This window comes from Primulina huaijiensis, chromosome 14 (assembly GCF_012295235.1).
Source record: "Primulina huaijiensis isolate GDHJ02 chromosome 14, ASM1229523v2, whole genome shotgun sequence".
Classification (NCBI taxonomy): Eukaryota; Viridiplantae; Streptophyta; class Magnoliopsida; order Lamiales; family Gesneriaceae; genus Primulina; species Primulina huaijiensis.
In genome coordinates this window covers 1,592,480-1,614,846 of record NC_133319.1, presented here as the reverse complement: position 1 = coordinate 1,614,846, position 22,367 = coordinate 1,592,480, and the positions used below count along the sequence as shown (strand labels likewise).

Here is a 22,367-nt window from a genome sequence, read left to right as displayed (position 1 = left end):
CAACAAATTGCCATGCAATGTCTTGTTGTCGTGATACTTTAAATGTCTTTTTTTTTTTTTTTGAGGAATAGTGGTTACAACAACTAATTAACAACTGGGCAATTGCTAACATGTAAGAAAGATATGAAAAATCAAGCTTAATAATTGAGTTAGTTGAATGGTTAATTAATTATTGTGGGCAAAAGTACAAAAAAATAAACCGTATCTCATATTCATCATACATTGGTCATGAGGCACAGGGTTCATGCCTCAGGCCCTTCGAACGAAATTACAGACAACAAATCGCACTGATAACATAATTGATACTCAATTTAGGGTTTGGTTTCAACAGGTGATACTAATCCGAGTACAGACTTCGAATTTAATCTAAGTTTGAAATCACTAAGGAGACCGTTAGAAAGGGCCGGGAGGGATGTGCCTTCTACCTTGACTAGAGATGGATCGGGATCCAAAATTCGATTTGGGTCTAATCTTGATGAGCCTATTCGTGAGGTATCAATAATCTTCATCATTCGTGATTTTTAACAAATTTTGTCGACAATCTCATACGAGACGGTGTAAAATTCAGAAGAATCCTTTTGTCACAGTTTATATATATATATATATATTACATTAATATATTGTCGAACATTATTAAAAAAAAATACAAGATANTTGCAGTTGGATTTGTCTAAAAATAAACGGGCCAATTGGGATGTAAAATCTGATTGGTGGTGAGTTGCTTTGTGCTCTCGTTGTGTATTGGACGGAATATAGAGATCCATGTTTCGGGTCCACTGACCACTAGCAAAGTCACGCCTGAATGCCATATAACTGGATAAACTTGAAAAATAAATAAACAACTGAATAATAATAATAATAATAATAATATATTTTTATTTAATTTTGTTCCTAAAAATGAATGAGTAGGTCTCTTGTGAGACGGTCTCACGAATCTTTATATGTGAGACGGGTCAACCCTATCGATATTCATAATAAAAAGTAATACTCTTAGTATAAAATGTAATATTTTTTTATGGATGAACCAAATAAAAGATATTCTTAGCATATAAAGTAATAATTTTTCATAGATGACCCAAATAAAAGATCCGTCTCACAAAATACGATCCGTGAGATCGTCTCACACAATTTTTTGTCAAAATGAATAGTGCACACATACACAGAACTAATAACATTTTGAATTGGTGGCTTAATTACCTGCCCTCAACCAAACTAAACGGTTCCAGCTAGCTTGTTTTTGTAGGGTTTACCCGATTCAACTCTAGAACATGCTTAAAACTTCAAATAATAATAAATTTCGCAATTAAAAAATAATTTTGTAATTTCTTTATTCGGAACTTGTTGAGAAAGAAAGAATGATTGAGATATTCATTATTCAACAAGTCGATATGTCAATTATAATGTACGATCATGAGGAAAATCTTATATACTATTTTTTTTTTGTTAAGGTGTTGAACTCGAGAGCTCTTTCAACTTCGAGACGGTTTATAAAGCTTGGGCGAATGCGAAGTTATGAGAAAAATCAAATTCAATTGTCATGTTACGGTTTATGTAATCCAAAAGTTATAGAGACTCATTATTCGAACACAAATTTTTTACTTGGTTGAGAAAACTGACTTGTAAATTATGTCGTGAATTGTTATTTTGTGCGTGAATTGATGAGCTTCAAATTGTCCATTCCTTGATTGCTTACATTTGACTCCTAACTTCGGTCATCGCGACCAAGATGGGCTAGTTCTCTAAGGTCACCTTTCCCACCACATAAAATAGATGAGGACGGGTTGACAATTTTCCAATCGTGGTCCGCGGGCCCAACTAGCACATTTGGATGGCACTATTTTTTTTTTACTATTTTTTTTCTAATCCATATATTCTATCATTCCTGTTTGATCGACACTTGCCTTTTCCATACATATTAGAAGTGATCACGGTACGGTTTTACGGTTTTTTAAAAAAATTTGAAACCGAATTGTCATATGCGATTGGTTAGTATTTTGAAAAAATAATCGCGGTTTTACATGAAAAATTAGTCTTACGGTTTTTAGCTGTTTAAAGCAGTTGCGGTCGCTTTACGATTTTTTTAATGAAAAATATTAAAACATATATTTTAATTTATTTGAAAACAACAACAATATAGTGTCTTAAAATATAAAATATAGTTCAAAGCATAGAAAGATAAAAATAGATAAAATAATAATCAAGATTCAAAACTAAGTTAATAATTTAACAACATAACAAAAATGACATTTACACTATTTTTTTTTTTTTTTTACTTTCAAACTTCAAACAAAATATTGTAGCAAAAGAAATATATAATCTAATAAAAGACTAATATCAAGAATATTTTAGAAGAAGATAAGTTTTATTTATAAGAATAATAATTTTGAAGATATTTGAGGTATAATGAATAACAACTTCTTAATTTGAATATGTTGTTTACAAATTATTATAATTTTAAGCCAAATATTAAGGTAAGCGGTTTAGGCAGTGAGGGTTGATGCGGTTCTTGGCAAAAAAAATAACCTACCCGCGTATGCGGTGCGGTTTATGATTACTATTTTTAATCGCGATTGTTATAAAATATTATGAAAAACGGTGCGGTGCAATTCAGTTCGAGCAGTTTGGACGGTTAATAAAAAAAATTAATCACCCCTAATACATATATTTTTTTTCTCCGCTACTAATTATCATCTAATTGTATCGGTTCACTGTCGGAATATTGGATCAAAATCCTCCACTGTGGAGAACCCACATAAGAGGGTGCTTTGGTCCACAACACTATTTTAAAAATTGATATTTTTATATTTTAATTGTTTCAAAATCAAAATTATATTTTTATATTAAAATATGTGATTAATAATTCAATTTAAAGTTATAATTTTATTTTTTGGTGACAAATATATATTGTGGGGGTAAAATGATGTCTCTCTTATTACCTTTTCTTTTATAATTTTTTCAACACTTTTTTTAAAAAAACGTTAATAAAAATTAATTTTTTTGTTATAAATATGTGATTCCGAACGAACAAGAAAAAACGACGGTACATTCAAATTTTTTATAATATTATAGTTATTTAAAAAAAAAACTATTTTCTCTTTTTTTTTATCTTGTTAATTTTTATTTAGAAATTAAAATTTTATTAATCACATATTTGTAACAAAAATAAAATTAACGTACATGAAATATATATATATATATTAGGGATATAAGAAATAATCCAACTAAAAAAATGTACAAAAAATTTTAAAAAGTTGAACCTATCAAACAATTAAAAATAATACAAAAAAATTGTAACTTTAAATTGGATTAATAATCACATATTTTAATATAAAAATATAATTTTAATTTTGAAACAATTAAAATATAAAAAATATCAATTTTTTTTTAAAAAAATAATGTTGTGGACCATAGCACCCTCAATCTTTATCCCGGAATATTTCAGGCAATTAAAATTTTGGGCCCTTTACTAGAGAATTTCGTTGGGTTTATAGTACATATGTGGATTTTGATCCCATTTTGTTCAGCTTATAAATTAATTAATATAAGATGGTTAGAAATTTATAAAAGGGAATCAATAAAATAATTTCACTATTTTTTTTTTATTTTGATTATCTATATTATCAAATTTCAATATTATCATATCCTTGTTATTTTTGAAACTTTAGTCATTTTTACAACGTGATGTTGATTTTACACTCATGCAGCGCTTGCATGTCGAAATGACGTTGATGTGTGTAATTTCACATCAACGCTTCTGATATTACGTAATACTACTAATATATATAGTATTAAGTATATAAGATATTTTAAAAAGTAAAATTACACCAGATTAATATAATACATTACATTACATTACATTACTCAAAGCAGTCAAACATTTTAAATAAAAGAGTATAAGCACTTCCACAACTCTCAACACAAAACACGAATCGAAATCCAATCAATTCCCCTGCGCACAAAATTCAAGAATCTCTAATAGTCGTCACACAACAAACACGAGAATAATTTATGGATGAATGTTTTAGGAACACGTTTTTTCACGGGTTCTGAGAGGCAGACGATTTGGGATTCATCGGCCCCATTTTTCTCAGCATTGTCGCAATCATCCAAGAATTTCTGAAATGCGACATCCATGTAGTTCACTGCTTCCACCACTTTCATGTCTTTCACGATTTCGTGAGGAAAAACGTCTTTTGCAAGGTCACCCTTTAGTACTGCACACAATTGAACTAGCTCTTCTTGAAATTCACTCAAATTTGCTTCTTCGTTTGGTTCAGCTTCCCTCATTTTCACAGGTTCGGGTAGAGTAACTGCAGATAAAGATTGATTCAAGAACCAGAAAAAAGATTTGTTATTTGAAAAATCAAAAGTAATTTTTTTTATATTATTTTAAAACCAAAAACAGGTAAAAGTAGGAATTTTGTTGCTTTCAAACCGAAGATGTATAATTAATTTACCAGGGCAGTCTGTTCTTGGAGTGGTCCTATTTAATACGCATTCGAAAGTTCCAGCCCAAGCATCACGTTTCGTTAAGAACTCTTTCAGATTGAAAATCTTTTTAACAGTTGCTGGAATTGATGAGTGCTCGTATTCTGATGTAGGATAGGGTCCTGATGGCCCATGCAACACTGCATGCATTTTCATTAAAAAAAAAATTATCACAGTCCAAGTCAAGCAGAATATGAAAAATCTTAACAATAACCAATCTTGATTGGTCACCTGTTCCGGGCTCAATCCAAGGAGAAATCAAGATTGCAGGAACCCTAACGCCAAGCCGATCAAATTTGAACTTATATGGTTCGGGACCAACAATGCCGTCGGGACTAGGAACACCGGTGACAGGCGTCGGCACGTGGTCGTAAAATCCACCGTGTTCATCATATATGATAACGAATAATATTTCATTCCACTGGGGGCTTGATCTCAGTGCCTCGTACACTTCCTTAACGAATCGCTGCCCCTCCGAGACATCATGAGACGGGTGATCGTCGTTGCCTGCCAACAGTTTCGTCTCAAAGTATCGTTGTTCTATGACGACATAGTTTGGTAGCTTCCCATCTTTGCAGTGTTTCTTAAAATGTCGATCGAATTGGTGGAATTTTCTTATGTACTTCAATTTCCTCAGGTTTCTGTAATGTATAATGGTTTGTTAATAATTAATTTTGTTACCTTTAGAATAATAATATGACATGGATTCTCATATCAATGACATAAAGGTAACGTCTCATTCCCCGAGAAATACTAGGAAATTTTGACATTACATTTTCAAAATCAAGATGCCAAGTGGATGTGGGAATGAATTATTGATGTACGTAGTGTGGAGGTGTTGAAATTAAATTCATGATTTTACCTCGATGGATATGGCCAAACTAGAGCTATTGAATATTCATAATTGAAGGCGGCTTTGGAGTTTGAACAACAGGAAAGTTTTAGAATAAGAAAAACGTGGTCGGCTTTGTAATGACGCGGCGGCTAGACGGTAGGACTCAACTAATCCATTGTGTTATTTGATTGATTAATTGATCGATTAGAGAAGGTAATGCAGAATTAATAGCGTCATTTCATAATGAATATTAGTTACATGGGTAATGATGACACAAAATAATAACTTTTTAGATTTGAATTCTTATATATAAATATATAATAAAGATATCAAAAAGTTCGACAAATTTTGGCCACATTTGATAGCAGACGGGACCGGTTCTGAATATTTACAGTACATTGCATGTGATATGGTGATTTAAATTTGAAATATGAAATAGAAGTGAAAATTTAAAATGTTAAAGTTTGAAATAATTAAGCTGCTATAATGTGACTTTTTTTTAAAAAAAAATCGAAATAAAGCTTGTAAAACTTGAATTTTTAACAAATAAAACTTAGAAACTTTTTTATCTAAAAATGTATATATAACTTATAGATTTATAACTCGTCTTATATCCATGTCTAACGTACGAAACTCAATTATAACAAATTCTTCCTCGTGAAGAACAAATGTATGGCCTAGATCGTCACCCTCACCAGATATCAATAATCATGCAAAAGCCACTTTTGAGGAACAGTGAAGGGAAATTTAAATGCTTAATAGCTTAATACTCAACTTTTGAGGAACGGTGAAGGAAAAATTGAAGGCAACACATTCAAATAGAATTATAAACTAAATAATTACCATATCACATTAATCAATCATTTTATATTTTAATATTATATCGATATATGAAAAGAAAGGATGATTTAAACATATATATATATATATATATACATTGGAATAATTGTCTATCGATCAATCAATTAATGTTGAAATTATCAAAAAAAAAGAAGAAGATCGGCGCGTCGACAAAATTGACCAGATTATATTTCTTAGAGCATCAGTAAAAAGAATTAAGAAGAACGAAAATCAAATGGGAACATTACCTGTAGAAGAGAGTTGAAGGAGGATACTGATAATAAATCCCAAAATCATAGCCACCCTCTTCCACAGATTGAAAGATTGTCTTCTGCGGATACCCTTCGATCATCATTTTATTATCATTTGCTGTAGCACCATACGATGTAGCAGAATGTACATAAAGCCTGTTCGGTTGTGTCAACGTAGGAATAGACGAAAACCATCGATCACAAACTGCGAACTGGGACACTAGTTCTTTATAAACCGGCAACGAATCCGGCCTAAACCCATTCATCACCACATTCGCCAGTCCTTTCTGTACACTTTCTGCTTGTTGAGCAAAGCCTTCCATGGTGGGAGGAAGGGTGTGGGATTCAGCTGAGCTTTCTGTCCATGGAACGCCAAAGATTTGCTCATAAGTTGCTGTGTACGAGTGTCCGGGGTCTGGTTCAACGTATCCTGATCGATCGCCGTAATATAAGCGATTTGAATTGGAATCAGAGCTAGATAAAGGGTTTGATTCGGTGCCAGTTAGGCCTTCGATCTCGGGGTTGATTGTTTTCATCCATCCTAGCATGTGATCGAATGACCTGTTTTCCTGGACTAAAACAACGATTGTTTTGATGGGATATTTTGCTGTGTTTTCAGGCATGGTTTCTTGGTTTATGGATCATAAGAAATTTCTATGAGCAAACACAGATTAACTGTGAGGGAGAGGGGTTTTATTGTTACAGTGAAGTCCAAACAAATTTGTGAGGGAGAGGGGTTTTATTGTTACAGATCGAAGTCCAAAAAATAAAATTGTTCTCTCTTTTTCTCGACTTTGTTTCCATTTGGGTGACTCCTTCGAAAACCATGTGATTCTCTGTTTATGTACATTGTACTATGCTAGATAAAACAGGCATAAAAAAAGGGTAATAAATGGGGAAACTTGGTGCTCTTCTCTTTTCTTAGTAATATTAAATAATTAACATGAAATTATTTTCAATTTAAAATAATTTTTCGTTTTATAAGAGAAATTTTTTTTATATTTTTTTCTGTGTAAAATATGGAGTGATTTGAGAAGGTTTTTTTAATATAATAAGAAGGATAAATAAATATGATATTAAATATTATAATATCCTCAAAAATAGTTATTCTAAAGATATCACACTGGATAATATAATAATATAGATAATATAGCTTTCGAACGAGTACTTTCTATATATTTTATATTTTTGCCCAATAATATAAGTTCAGTAACGTCTGTACTTTCTATATATTTCATGTAATCGGGTGAATTCAAGTTTTCATCGCTCCCAAAAATTATTCTGTAATATATTAAATAATTCGATGTCCTAGTTATGCCGTGTCCAAGTAATCTGTTGATTTAATTTTCTCAACAAAAAAAAGAAAGAAATTGTTGATTTAACCTATGAAAAAAAATAATCAAACTCAATTACTCAAGCTCAAAGACTTGATTTTGTTTTTTAAATGAAAAATAATTTTTCTGGCATACTAAATTATTCAACTGCATTTATTCTTATTTACTACCACAACCTAATTACAATTTGCCAAATTATTTCAAACGTAATATTTTTGTCTTAATCACGAAAATCGGATTATAGCATAAGGAAATATGCAAGATCCAACAACCCATATTTGGCCAAATTACTTGGTCAAACATAGACCATTGATATGGAGTTAGGATAATGATTTATTGTTAGGTTGAATTAACCTAAGATTATATGTTGTACAATATTGTTTAGTAGATTTAGTTATAATAATTTGGACTAACTAACATGTAATGCAGAAATAAAATTTCGTGGACTTATATATTTATTATTGAAATTAGTTATATTCTCCCCTTCGTGTCAATTTTAATTTCTTGGGTATATGTAATGATACAAGAAAAGTGGGACTATATTTTTAGTCAGAAATATGGTCCCGACCACTTGCGATATTGGAATTTCAATTACATTGAAAGCTCTACTCCATCTACTGTTCAGAGTTTTTTTTTTTTTAGGAAAATAAATCATACTCCAACAAGTCAAATTTATCAACAATTTTCAGTTCATACATTGATATGGAGGAATTATTGTCTTTAAATTTCCAATACTAAGAATTATTTCTTTAAAGTAGGAAATTAGGGAGCATAAATAATTTATTGTGTGTTTGTTAATTCTGATCTTTTTGGAAATGAAAACAATTTGTGTGCACAGAAGATGTAAATTCAATCGCTAGGGAGCATAGAATTCTTGCCTTTGTCTTGAACTGTCAACACAAATCTATTACTACTGGAAACAGACCTCATTCCAACTTCATGACTTCTCCCCTTTGAGGAGCCAATCGCCCTCCGAGATTCATTTCTCTTCACATGTAAATCTTCATCACCTCCTTCAATTTTCAGTACATCGGAGATCAGATAATGTCGTTGACTCGAAAACGTCCCGAAAGAAACTGATCTCTGAATCTGCCTCGCTCTTTCTTGATCACTTCCATTAATATCTGAACTCAAGTTTTCTTGAATTGGCCTCTTTGGAGATATATAATCGTCGCTCGCAAAACTAACATAAACCCTTTCTTCTTGATTATCAACCACTAGGATCAGGTCATTGGGTGGCTGAATCTCATAAGAACTCATGTTTAAAGCCGATGAAACTTGAGTAGCATCCGACATCTGCGTAGGCGTTGTCGGATGTGGCAAAGACGAATAGACACTGGCACGACACAAGGGGCAACTTGAGTGAGATTTAAGCCATGTGTCAATACAAGGCAAGTGAAAGGCGTGGCTGCACTTAGGCAGAAGCCTCAAAGATTCCATTTCTTGAAATTCACTAAGGCAAACAGCACACTCGGTCCCTTCAATCAGGCCATCACCTTTTTGATACTTACAAACTGTAATAGTCTTGATGAGTGATTCATCCAATCCAGCCGAGGCAACTTGCCACTGTTCCTGACCTGCTTCGTTTCGATTTTCTTGATTCTCTACTCTTGCCATGTTATCATTTCTCCTGCAGTATCTTGTCACAATTGTGTAGTAACTTACTAAGATAAAGGCGCTGGCGAGAACGCCGATTATGGCTATGATTAAAGGGGAGAAAGGAGTAGAATCATCAGATGGTGGCGGAGGGAAGATCGTGTAGCAAAATTGTAGGCAGAATCTGCTGCAAATCCCCTGTGCACAGTCTCTGTAGTTGTCGAAAGGTGCCCAAGGATTCGAATTCCCAACCGAACCCATGCCTAAATCTGTGCGTTGAACAATATCTTCGACAACCTGCGAATAAATTTCCAATGCGTTCAACAAAACTCGGGGGGGTTTGGAGATGTTAGGAAACGGGAAGTTGGGAAGAATGTAAATCAAGTTAAAAGAGGACTTAGAATGGAAGGAAAACAAGTAGGAGCAAGGAAAGTGAAAGTGAAAGTTGTTCCTTCCAACATATTAAATTTTGGCAAGAAATAATACATATAATTTATGCTTATATATAAATTATAAACATATACAAAATTTATTTCTTCACTTTAAACTTAATTTTTTTTATAGTGCTCGGCTCCACCACAAGCACATAGAATCAGTATTTAATTTTCAGTATTCTCTCGACAAAACTAGAATCTTGATTTATGGTCTCTCAGTTCTTGCAAATGCAACATCGGTCTTACTCTATAGAATTTTGTTTCTTACAGTATATTATGGTCCTTGTAAACTTTTACTTTATTTTTATCGCCTTTACTTTTAAGCCTTTATTTTTCCAATCTTCACTCGAGATGATGGTTTGTTGACCAAAGAGATAATGTCGGTTGAGCTTCTTGGAGAAAGTTAGATTGATTATTGAAAAGTTATTCTCAAATGACAAGTAAAACATTAAGTTTAATTAATTAAATATCTTTCAAGTGGTCGAGTTCGTGTTAGTTGATCAATTTTGATACGTGGAGTGTATTGCTTTTTATGAAGCTAGAAATCCCAAAAATGTTGCCCCACAATTGAAAGCGATACATGGAATTGCTTAAAATTGTTAGGTACTTTAGGTGAGAAAAGAGCCTCGCAAGAAACTAAAACATTTCTTTGTTTGACAAGCTGGAAAGAAAGAATAAATGGTTATTTGAACTTTATTATTTTTTTTTTGAATGGGTTATTTGAACTTTATTAAACGAGGTTAAAAGTGAAAATAATCAAAATCTTGGACTAAATATGTAAGGGTGAGACAAGTATTTGGATGTGTGACCTCTTAGGACTAAGTCGTTTGACTTGATTGGTTAGAAAGACCGTAAAATAGAGACGTCGATCTTAATGGGTAAGACTTCTTCTTTTGGAGATAGCACTAGCGTCATGATAAGAGCAAGACTAATACTGAGGGACCGATACAACATCAGCAGTGAGACGCGACCCCAAATTATCTCTTGGATTCATGGACTTGACAATCCAGTCCATTGACACCCACATCGATATAGTCCATCATATCGACATGTCATTTAGGGGTTATGCGTTGCTACAAGTATAAAAAAAAAAATAAAGTTGTTTGTTGACTAATAAGTATAATTTTTGACTTAGTGATAAACGTTTGATCCGAAAAAGAGTCTTTGTATGTGAACCCCATATGTCTCATCTAAATAGAGATAATCAACTTTAAAAGGAATAAAGAGTAAGCATACAAGCAAGAATCCGAGATTTCACATGAATCTAAAATAAAACGCGTGAAAATAAATATGTTAATTGTAGCGAAAAATTATTTTCTACTAATTGTTAGTTTTTTTTTTTTATAACAAGTGAGGGTGGAGGTTAAGTCTCAAACTCGAAACGTCTAATTATAATGAGACGATCGATATGCATGCCAATTGAGCTAAAGCTAGTGGCACTCAATGATAAATTCCGCATTGTTCTGCTTTCTGAAATTACTTTGTTTGTATCCATTAATTTCTAGTTGGGCTTGGAGTCGTTTCGGAAATTTACATGAAAATAAAGTTTACTTTAATGAGAGAGGGAGCGAGATTTCCAAAATGAACATCCATATAATTTAAAAGGTAAGATTGGTGTTAGTTTCGTGGTCAATAACAAGAAAATTTTATAGGTCGACTTTCCTTGTATATTTTGCAAGAGGCTTGCAATTATACTTATGTTAGGTTTAGGTTTTCACGCAATCTAGGTTCATTAAGGTTGTCCGCAAAGCGAAGTTGGATTTTGTGAAGTCATGGACGTTGCAAAAATCATTTTGAAATCAGAAGTTGGAGTTCCAGTCTCTTTTATTTAATTATTTTGTTTTAAAAAAAAAATTAGTGGCCAAAGTGTGTTACGCATGCACCTTTTTACAGTCCACCTAACCAACTTGATCAAACGACGCAACGTCAGTAGCTTGACGTACGAGAACTTTTATGAAGGTCACCTATCTTAGTATTATGCTCATTCGCATGTTTATCCAACTTGTACGTCTATGTTTATGAATTTAAACTAATTTTAAAAACCTTAATAAAAACAATGTCACACACATATATATATAGTCATTGTAAAATATTCGTTACATTATTAATAATTATTTAAGTTAAATATCATAAATATATGTTTATGATATTATATAGATGAATATTTTAAATATAGATGATTAGTTAGACTCATAAAATATTATTTTTTTGGGTTTACGATTGTATTTAGATTCGATGTGACAATGATTTTGCAATGTAGACCTCGCATTTGGAATTGAGTTTAGAGTTTTCGGAGTACGATTATTCTAAGAAAAGTTACAATTTTGATTCGGTATATTTGTCTTTTTGCAATTTTTTTTATTAATGTTGCCAAATACTATTTTTGTTTAATTTATTTTGTAATTTTAGTAATTTTTCCTATTTGTCATTCAGCTAATACCGAAGTAACACCGACATCAACATGTACAATATCACATCAACACTCTTAAATAAAAATGGCTAAAATTGAAAGATAAATAACTAATACCCAAATTCGACAAAATAAATCAACAAGATCGAAATAAATAATATGTATAAAGGACCAACAATTCCCATATGCATTAATTTTGTTTCTTAGGGAATTGTCATAGATAATGTTTCCTGTTTTTTAAAAAAATGATTAAATTTATATGTTATGTAAATCATAAGTGAGTATTGTTTGAAAACAAAAATAAAAAACTGAAAATCAGATTAGACAATGTTTGATAAATAATTGATTTTAGTAATAGTAACTTGTTACTAAAATCACTTTTGTAGAAACAAAATCAATATATCACTCGTATTTATATTTTAATTAAATTAAACGTACGCTAACTCGTAATCTAAGTTTTTTTTAAAAAAACAAACAAAACTGATTTTTTTAAAACCAATAATCATATTTTTAGTGATTATAAATGCTCCATTTAGCAAATTAAGCAATTTAGAAAGTTGTATTGTTATTGCGAACATCATTCTTTTGAGTGGTTGCTTCGGAATTCATCAGTTCCATGTAATTTGTCAGTTAAATTGTTCATAATATAAATAATAGAAAATTAACAAAATATCAAATAAATAAAAACTTTACAATTCATCCATCTTCTTTCTTGAACATGCCATTAATTATCAACAGTAGTGTAATAAAAAAAAACCCCTCAGAACCCAAATTTCCAACTGTTTCTTTAACCTTGTATTTTATGCTAGAGTTGACTACTATATTTTGGTTGATTGAATCAAACTAGAAATTTCTGGGTGTTTTGATCGAATTCCTTATTTGGGTATTGTTCTGAAACAAATCAAATGTCCCAGAATCAGCATCAGAGTGGCAGCAGTAATAGTAATATTCCGGTGAGCGAGGTGTACTGGGCTCTGGTGGCAAAAGCCGACAAGAAGTTCTCAAAGATCCGCGATTTGCCGTATTATCAACGCACCAGGTTCCCCCAAATTACCTCCAAAGTTCCTTCTTTTTTGTTTTGTTTTGTTTTTTTCTCGTTAGCTGTTTGTGCACGATTATAATCAGCTTATTGTGCTTGAATGATCTTATTTCCCTTAATGTAATTCAGGATTATTCTGAAAATGTGATAAGTGTAGTCAATCCCAATCAACTTTTTGCATAAAATTACTTTAAAAATATAAAAAATTCCAACCCTTGTTACATGCAAATTGGCTCTGCAAGCAAATTGGGCCCGTAATAAGTTTGTAAAGCTTCCTTCTTTATTTTATTCCCTAATATTGGTTTGCTCCTTGAAAATAAATTAACAGAAGATATGGGAGGGGTGACCGAGTAGAGGAGATGGTGGTAATTAGATCATCGTTGATATGGTAATGCATATTCACATGATAATTTGAATTGAGTTGTAATACCCTGATAAGTGAGTAGAAAGCCATCTGGATTTGACCATGTAGATGTCAGCTGTTAAGGAGCGGGCGATGTTAGGTCCTATATTTACTTCACTAGCAATTATGAATTGACTAATAAACTTGAGAGGTTCTCCTTCGAAGATGAATCTTTTAAGTACGGGATCTGCTCCCAGATTGTCACCTAGCAAGTCTCCACCTCAGAAATACACTAGCTTTCTCTCTACAAAATTTCTGGCCTACTGCCTTCAAAAGCTGCTTTTGTGAGTGCATTACATGCTTGTAACACTCACCAATGTGTAAGGGTGGATCGGATTCTAAATGAGGGTGCGGAGGATATGATATTTGAAATGTGAAACAAAAATCTTTGGAAAAAATACTAGAAGTTGAGATTTATTTGAAAGGGACGATCGCTTCACGTACCCATTTGCTGGTTTCACCACCAACGCATCCAGCTTTATTTCATGCTACCAATCAAATGTTTCTTCGTTTGGTCCCCAGTACTCGTTAGTAATTATCAGCCCTGTGGAAGAATAACGTGTTGCTATATTTTGATCATTTTAAGGCTGAATCACTGAATTTTACGTGCTTTAGTGGAGATGAAGTGGAGCAGGTTTTCATGAATCAAGGCTATGAAGAAGAGTAGATGAAATGGCAAAGCTGGTGATTTTAATTATTAGACAACAATGGTTGACCAGATATTGAATTTATAGTCTTGTGGTTTTCCATCTATTATGTATAGGTTCTCTAAACGTGCTGCCACTGTTTATTGTTGATTACTAATTTGTGCTGTAAATTTTTTACTGCCACATTGGGATCAAAGTTGATAATTCTTGCCATTTATTTCACCAGATATGATACATACTTTTACAAGGTCTTTAAGGTTTATACTCAGCTATGGAAGTTTCAACAAGAGAATCGGCAGAAGTTGGTGGAGGCTGGGTTGAAGAGATGGGAGATTGGGGAGATAGCTTCACGGATTGGACAGCTGTATTTTGGACAGTACATGAGGACTAGTGAGGCCAATTATTTGTCAGAATCTTACGTATTTTATGAGGCAATTTTGACTCGGGAGTATTTTAAGGATGGTCCGCATCAAGATATAAATCTGGCCAGCAAACAGCTGAGGTTTATTTCTCGGTTTCTGACAGTTTGTTTGGTGTTAAATCGCCGAGAAGTAGTTTATCAGTTGGTGAATCAGCTGAAAATGTTACTGGACGAATGCAAAAGGACATTCCAGGTGATTTTCTCAATCAACATACTTGATATCATGATATGCAATATATACTACCATGCGTGGCACAGATTCAGGGTATAATAGTTTCAGTATGTGGGGATTATGTGTAAGAGTAATTTTGAGTATGTCATTGATTATCTAAACAAGTGATGTGCCTACGAACCAATTACTGTTTGATAAGGTGCTTCTATTAACAAAGTTCAAGCAATTTTGTATTGTATTATGAAGGATCACCTTGTCATTATCATAAGCTCTTGCCAAGTTTCAACATGCATTGCTACCAAAGCTTATTTCTAATTGTGCTCCATGGTGGAATGTACTTTGTGATTTCTGAATATGCACCTATTCATTATCTGCTAGTACAGTTGGTGCTTTCCATGACATGGCACACGTTGAGATGAAAGTTTATGTAGGATATGGTTGTCAAATCGGTAGTTTCCATAGTTCAACTGGAATTTCATTGGGAGTTAGTATGAGCTGCCATGAATCAAAGAGGCATTAATGAGGTTGTTATGGATAGGCTAACGAAAAAAAAGAGGTATTTCTAAGACACTTGTTTCAATTTGGAGAATGCCTGATGGCGCCAACAACATTTAGAAAAACTTGTTGTCCTGCGAGTCCCGATGTCAGGTTTGTGGCTTAGGTAAAATGCGAAAGGCTTTGGAAGGTGTGAGACGAATGGCCAATGATAGCATGACTGAAGACATTGGATTTGAGAAGGCATACATGATAATACTAGCTTCATGACTGGACTGCCTTCAAGAATTCTCCAGTAACAAGTCATTGAGGTCTTTGGCTCCATAAATCCCTGCTGACATGCATTAAAAATTGATTTCAAATAAGTTCAGGTATATATAGGACAATACCTACCTGGATATAATACTTGATCAGGGCTGCAAGCGATGGCACTATTTTATACTTATTGGTTAGTAAGGTACTGAATTAGGTTCTTATTACTTCACTTATGTTTGTAAGGCTTGATGTGCTACTGGGAGCTGTTTTTTTAACAACTGTCTCGTTGCCTTGTTATGCGAAATCATTTGTATGAGAAATGTTAATGGATGCTCACCAGATATATTGGATCATTGTATAAGCTTGTGGATTTATTTTATCAATGTTGAGTTACCTCTCTATGTTCATGTTTTCAGGAAACTGACTTTAAAGAGTGGAAGCTCGTGATTCAGGAGATAGTCAAATTTCTGAAAGTTGACACAGCATTTATGAATAATAGGCCTTTGAGATATAGTGTTGTATTGGATCTTCAACCAGATTCCCTCTCAATTGTTTTGGAAGCGAAGAAAAACCTAAAACTAAGAGATGCCTTACTATGCAGCTACCATCCTAACGAGGTTTACTTTACTCATTATTCCAACAGAGAATAAGATCGCTGTAATTTTTTATCTGTGTTCTTGATATATGCACACATGCATATATATGTACTCCAGATATTTAATTCTAGACTTGATAAACTACGGGTTTCACATTATCATCTTATCCTTGCTCAACAGGTGAAGTTTTCTGAACTCACCCTCGACACTTTTAGAATGCTACAATGTTTGGAGTGGGAACCTGGTGGTTCATTTTACCAGCCAAGCATAGCTACCTCAACTGGATCTGGGTCTGGCACTGGTCAAAATGGGGCTCCAGGACCTAGTCGTGTGAATAAGGATATCACTGATCCAACTTTGCCACCTAACCCTCGGAAAGCCATCTTATATCGCCCATCTGTTACCCATTTCATTGCAGTAAGTATTACCATCAACCTGGTTCTTCTTGGTCATTAAAATTTCTATGCTGCAAATGAGCCTCATCAGACAGAAAATAATTTCAAGAAACAGAGTCAAATGAAACACATCGTAAAAAATACAGGTCAACTAGGTATTTATATTCTTCCTGATATCAGTTATCGAGGCAACTTGTCTTGTATGGTGAAATTTCTTAAAATATCAACTAGTTGCAGCACTTTTAATTTGTGCCATATAACACTGAAGTTGAGTTCTGCTTTACCCATTTCATCTATTTTATTGGCATACCTGCTACCGGTTATTCTGCATGTTGTCATATTCTGAAGTTACTATAGTAACAAGTGAAATAAGTATTGTATCTACATGCGGGGTCATTTTCAACTCATATGATAGGAATACCCTTCTGATTACATAAAATAAAGTACAGTCGTAATAATGAATCCTTGATTAACGACTCAAGCTCAGCAAATCTATTATGGATTTACTTCAAATTATTTTTAGTTAAATCATATGCCATTTTCATGTACGAAAGCATTGCATGTGTTTTTTAGGTCCTTGGGTCAGTTTGTGAGGAGCTTCCTACTGATGGAATCCTTTTAATATACCTTTCAACCTCAGGTATTGAAACCCATTTTTGTGATTTTCCTGTTCCATTTCATATATTTTCTATAGCAGAAATTACATTGTTGTGGCCAAAAATTATAAACGTCATGTATTTTCCATAGAAAGCAGCACATATTCTGTATCGTCTCCAACTCATGCTGGTTCTTCTGGCTACTCTGAAAACATTTCGAGGGGCTTTCAGTTTCATTCAACCAACTTTGAACCCACCTCTTCTCGTAATCTTAGCACTGGACTTGATAATGCAGATCACTCCGGTCGTGGTGCTGATTGCTTACATATTGGGCCTCGTGGCCATGGAGGTACTGAAATGGTAGTGTGTTGTACTCTTATTGTCGTGATGATAATGCATTACATAATGATTTCATCTTTGTCAAGTTTAATTTAAGAACCATTCTGCTCTGACTAGACAAAAAATAGGTAGTTTGGTAGTGCATAATCAAGGGGCACATATTGCAATGGTGTTTTGGATAAAGTGTACTGTATAATTGAATAAAAATTCTCAGAATAAGCAACAAAATCAGTCAGCTGTGGCTTTTAGGACATCTACTCTACTCGAAGATACACATCTTCTAATTCTATCAGAATTGAAGTTTAGGATGGTAACGGAGGCTAAAACTGGTCCCTGACTCATCTTATGTTTTGTTCAAAGCAACAACTTGGTCATCCTTCCTGACATTAATTCTCTCTTTAAGCTTGCTTCAGTCTTCATGACGAATCCGTATGCTGAATCATTGCGTTGTTTTTCAGGTTTGAACTGCATATATCCCTCTGATTTCTTGCCCTTCACTAGAAGGCCCCTTTTCTTGGTCATCGACAGTGAAAATAGTAAAGCATTCAAGGTTAGTATCTTGCAAATTGTAGGTTTTTCTGGACAAATCACTGGTTTATGCAATGCTAGCCTAAACTTGTCAGGTGTATCACCATTTATTGCATGTTGTTACTATTTGGTTTAAGCATTGTTCATGTTCATTAAAATATTATAGTAACTTCAATTTTCACAAATTGAGGCATTATTGTATTTATTTATCAGTGAACAAACTGGCTGGATCCTGGAAAAACAATAACAAGTGTCTCATGTTTTTTATACTTCAGTTTTTACTTTATTTTGTTGGACAAACACTGCAAACTGGGGATCATTGGTTTGTTATGTTTCTCTGTTACTATATGATTCTCTGTTACTACTTATTACCTTGTCAGACCTTCCACTCTACACATCGGGTGAAGGAGCCTTTCAAACTTAGAACTATTTTGCATAGACCTATTAGGCTTTTTAAGTCTTGATCTTCAACTAGTATTGCTGTTGGGAAAATTCAATTAACGCACAAAATAATAACAGGCTATGAGTGGCTCAGAAAAAGGAGAACCGGTTGCGATGCTCCTATCACCAGCCATATCGTTGCCTTTGCCTGCTGTAGAATTGAGTCGTCAACACAGTGGAAGCTTGTTCACCAGTTTTCTCACAGCTCCATTGCAGTCTCTAGTTCTGCTGCTCGGTCTTAATGGCTCTGACATCGAAAAGGTGTGGTAGAAGTAGTATGAACACTACTGCAGGTTATTTAACATGTCTTGGTCATCTTGCTTACATGCTTTCATATCAGGACGTGTACGGTAAAGCTGAAAAGCTGCTCCAATCCTCGTCAAATGAATGGGGGTCATTATTGGCTGCATCTGACAATCTTGATCCTGTCTGGTCCCAAATTTTAAGTGATCCATTCTTGAGGCGACTCCTTTTAAGGTAAACCGATTCCTGTATCCTAAGACAAATCTTTCTTTCTTTTGTGGGTGTTGTATAAACTTTCTATGTTCAATGAAGCTTGTATAGAGACCTACTAGTCTAGTATGAATCATCCTCATCAAGGCTTGCTTTTATGAACGTTCCCTATCAAATCTAAGGAACAAAAGATCTGAGATAGCAAGCAAAGTCGCCTCCACTTTTATCAGATTATAATATAGACCCCTGTGTTTAATTTTTCTAATTCATTTCAGGAGAATACTCTGTACTGAGTGCATGCTTAGAACTATACCTTGTTTCACCTTTGCAGATTTATTTTCTGTCGGGCGGTATTATCGCTGTATTCTCAATCTTCCAACAAGATAGAACTTGTTCCCGAATGCATACCTCGTCTTCCAGAAGTATTCTCCCCAATGAGCTCAATATGTCAGACACTAGTTGCCCAACTAGCCGATATCTTTGGTGCCACCCACAGGTTCATATTCCCAGTCACTACTCGTCTCCCTTAAGATTGACATGCTGAAATCCTCCTTACAATGTTGTCCAACTCCAAGTGGCTCTAAGAGATTGGCTTTTATATTCTGGGATTGAGGTTTTTTTAAAAAGAGAAGTTCGAATGTGAGGCTCCGTTTAAAGGTACACGAGTCTATATCTGCTGGACCTATTTTCATTTGCATAATGAAATATACATGTCGTTTTCATATTAATTGTGTGTTTGGTATTAATGTGAGAAAACATATCTCACGCACGTGTTGGTATTTGCCAAGAAGTGATTCTGGATCCAAAATCAATGGTTGTTTTAATTTATAAGCATTACTTTTCAATTTATTCTTTTTTTTAACGTCGGTTTTGATATGCACTTATGTGAGCACCGATAAGGTGTCAATCACTTATTGGATGCGCAATTTTTCTATATTTCATCACATCCAATAGGTGAGTGATACCTCATCGGTGCTCACATAAGTGTGCACGGTAGGTGTGCAGCATATCAAATATATATATATATATATATCAAAGACTATTGAATGCAAGTTGAAATCTAGGCACTTTTAAATATACAGAAAAGTAATTCTTCCCAACCAAATGATTAGTAGTTGATCAAATTCATTTTTTAGACAATAATATATAATACTTTGTTTAGTAGTACAATAATCGAAATGAGTACGTTAGGGTGGGTAATTAAATTGCATTCTTAATCAATTGTTTCACAATTAACTTCAAATCCCACCTTTGACTAACAAACTTAATAGTTGTTGCCTCACTTTAGTGAATCAAATCTATATTATATATTTTTATAATAATGAAAACAAAATCTATTACGGAAAATTGAACTATTCAGATGGAGAAAACCTACTTTTTATAATTTTAGAAACAAAAATTAAATAAATATCACCGTCTCACCAAGCTAATTCCTATTCATCAATATTTTTATGAAATTAATAAAAAAATATATATACTAATATATTATCTTATAATACTTGAATATATTTGAGTAACTACTTTTAGATTCACATATGACACCCATTTTTTTTTTCCCGAATTTGCCTTAATATTATATTTGATATGTAATTTGAGTTCATGTATATATTATTATTTTAAATTATTTCACTTTTTTTTTCTCGATTAAAAAATTGTAGATAGGTTAAAAATCACTTTTCAAATTAAATGTTTGAGAAAAATCATTATTTTATATTAAAAAAATAATAACTAAATTCCTTATTTGAAAAATTAAAATATAATATTTGTATATAATGTGAATTTATATTAATTATCACACACATCGATAATTCACATATATAATATTGAAAAATGAGTGGATGGGGGTTGAAGTTAGAAACCTGCACGATTAAATTAAAAAAGAAAAAGCAACAAAAAAGGAGAGCACCACAGCTGTTTGATATAATTGCCATCACATTGACAAAACCTTGGACTTTGCTTAAAAGCAGCATAAAAAGTTAAATATATCCAATCTTGTTGGAATAAGTTTTTTATGAGACGGTCTCACGAATTTTTATCTGTGAGACGGGTCAACTCTACCGATATTCACACTAAAAAGTAATACTCTTAGTATAAAAAGTAATATTTTTTCATGGATNTTTAGCTTAAAAATTAATATTTTTTCATAGATGACTCAAATAAGATATATGTCTCACAAAATACGATCCGTGAGATTGTCTCACACAAGTTTTTGTCAACTTGCTATTGAAAATATTTAAATATTCGTTAATTACTATTATAATTGCTGGATTAATACTAAATTCCACTCCATGTTATCGATCACATGTCACATATAAAATAAAAAAAACGATTAAAAATTCATTATATCCAAAAAAAATGCAATGCATGTAAGTTTAGCAATATATAAGGGAAGGTTTTGGGTAAGAAACATATATAGTGGGGAACCATGCACGGATTTAAGCATGAGATTATGATAAATTAATGTGTTAATCTACGTCCGTAGACTCGTTGTGATTGGTGGATAGGTTGTGATTATCGAGGAAAAAAAGTTAATTAAAATATTATTATGTCACAAGACGACACGTTAAGCACAAGCCATTAAAGAAATACAGAGACAGATCACTAATTGGGTGGGTGAAGACAATTTGCGAATAATCAATCCAACTTAATTATAAAACAAAAGGAGTATGTAAGCATAGTTATCTATTATTTGTTGAAAATAATATTTCAATTTGGTGCCGAAGGAAAGACAAAGGGAGGAAGTGAGAGTGTGAGACACAACGAGACATATAAAAATTGAAGAATTATTGAAACATGATGTTTGTATTATTGTATGATTTATAAGATTTGAGTTGCACAATTACTATCGACTATAACTTTGGTTAAAACGACAAGCATTTAATCATATAGCTAGTTCAATTAAAATGATAAATTCATTCTTATATAAATTGATAATTTATTAATTTAAAATTAATAAAGTAATTAATCACTTATGTTCAACCATACATATAGCAAAAAGAAAAAGAATCTTCATTTCACGTTCCAGGTTTGACACAATTAATTAACTAATTGAAGCCAAAAAATCTCGTTACCACAGTCCACAATTGGAAACATAAATTGTATGTGAATAAATTTAAATTTTATATGGAGTTTATTTAATCTAAAACAAACAATAATATTTAAAACTTAAAAGATACTTTTAGCATCATATATTCATAATATTATAGCAAAGTATTATTATTAAGATCTTTTTTCTGAACATTGACAATATTATTTATTTAATCTGCTACATTAGAATTGTTATTAATTAAATAAACTCGCACGTGCGTAAATAAATCTAATTTTTATGTGTATAATTACTTTAGATACGACAAGTTTTTTTGGAAGAATTAAGGCAGCTCTCTCTCTCTCTCTCTCTCT

The 22,367-nt window shown here is 32.8% G+C and overlaps 3 protein-coding genes across 4 annotated transcripts; 1 reads left to right on the top strand and 2 right to left on the bottom strand.

The window, feature by feature from the left end:
• Positions 1-3,826: 3,826 nt before the first annotated feature.
• On the bottom strand, positions 3,827-7,145 carry LOC140957670 (non-specific phospholipase C3-like). The gene is made up of 4 exons (XM_073415007.1): positions 6,412-7,145; positions 4,720-5,129; positions 4,458-4,628; positions 3,827-4,310 (listed from the first exon to the last, which is right to left on the bottom strand). The coding sequence occupies exons 1-4, from the start codon at positions 7,035-7,037 to the stop codon at positions 3,973-3,975; spliced, it is 1,545 nt and encodes a 514-aa protein (XP_073271108.1). The 5' UTR covers positions 7,038-7,145; the 3' UTR covers positions 3,827-3,972.
• Positions 7,146-8,403: 1,258 nt separating this feature from the next.
• On the bottom strand, positions 8,404-9,824 carry LOC140957369 (RING-H2 finger protein ATL52-like). Its single transcript, XM_073414597.1, has one exon. It carries the CDS (start codon positions 9,603-9,605, stop codon positions 8,598-8,600), a length of 1,008 nt encoding a protein of 335 aa, XP_073270698.1. The 5' UTR covers positions 9,606-9,824; the 3' UTR covers positions 8,404-8,597.
• Positions 9,825-12,865: 3,041 nt separating this feature from the next.
• Positions 12,866-19,799, top strand: LOC140956987 (uncharacterized). Of its 2 annotated transcripts, none has more exons than XM_073414006.1 (10): positions 12,866-13,227; positions 14,504-14,891; positions 16,037-16,237; positions 16,397-16,633; positions 17,185-17,251; positions 17,359-17,556; positions 18,005-18,096; positions 18,594-18,776; positions 18,856-18,992; positions 19,300-19,799. In XM_073414006.1, exons 1-10 carry the CDS (start codon positions 13,094-13,096, stop codon positions 19,496-19,498), a joined length of 1,836 nt encoding a protein of 611 aa, XP_073270107.1. In that variant the 5' UTR covers positions 12,866-13,093; the 3' UTR covers positions 19,499-19,799. The 2 variants fall into 2 exon arrangements, with proteins under 2 accessions (XP_073270107.1, XP_073270108.1); XM_073414007.1 differs by having other exon boundaries at positions 12,867-13,227; positions 17,503-17,556.
• Positions 19,800-22,367: the final 2,568 nt, after the last annotated feature.

What these genes read in the sequence shown, in the direction of transcription:
- LOC140957670 (XM_073415007.1), bottom strand. Translation starts at nt 7,037, where the DNA reads ATGCCTGAAAACACAGCAAAATATCCCATCAAAACAATCGTTGTTTTA. An exon ending in CCTTCAACTCTCTTCTACAG is followed by an intron (nt 5,130 to 6,411) that starts GTAATGTTCCCA and finishes TATACATTACAG; the next exon opens with AAACCTGAGGAAATTGAAGT. An exon ending in TCCAAGAACAGACTGCCCTG is followed by an intron (nt 4,311 to 4,457) that starts GTAAATTAATTA and finishes CTTTATCTGCAG; the next exon opens with TTACTCTACCCGAACCTGTG.
- LOC140957369 (XM_073414597.1), bottom strand. Translation starts at nt 9,605, where the DNA reads ATGGGTTCGGTTGGGAATTCGAATCCTTGGGCACCTTTCGACAACTAC.
- LOC140956987 (XM_073414006.1), top strand. Translation starts at nt 13,094, where the DNA reads ATGTCCCAGAATCAGCATCAGAGTGGCAGCAGTAATAGTAATATTCCG. An exon ending in GCAGCTACCATCCTAACGAG is followed by an intron (nt 16,238 to 16,396) that starts GTTTACTTTACT and finishes CTTGCTCAACAG; the next exon opens with GTGAAGTTTTCTGAACTCAC. An exon ending in CTGTTACCCATTTCATTGCA is followed by an intron (nt 16,634 to 17,184) that starts GTAAGTATTACC and finishes TGTGTTTTTTAG; the next exon opens with GTCCTTGGGTCAGTTTGTGA.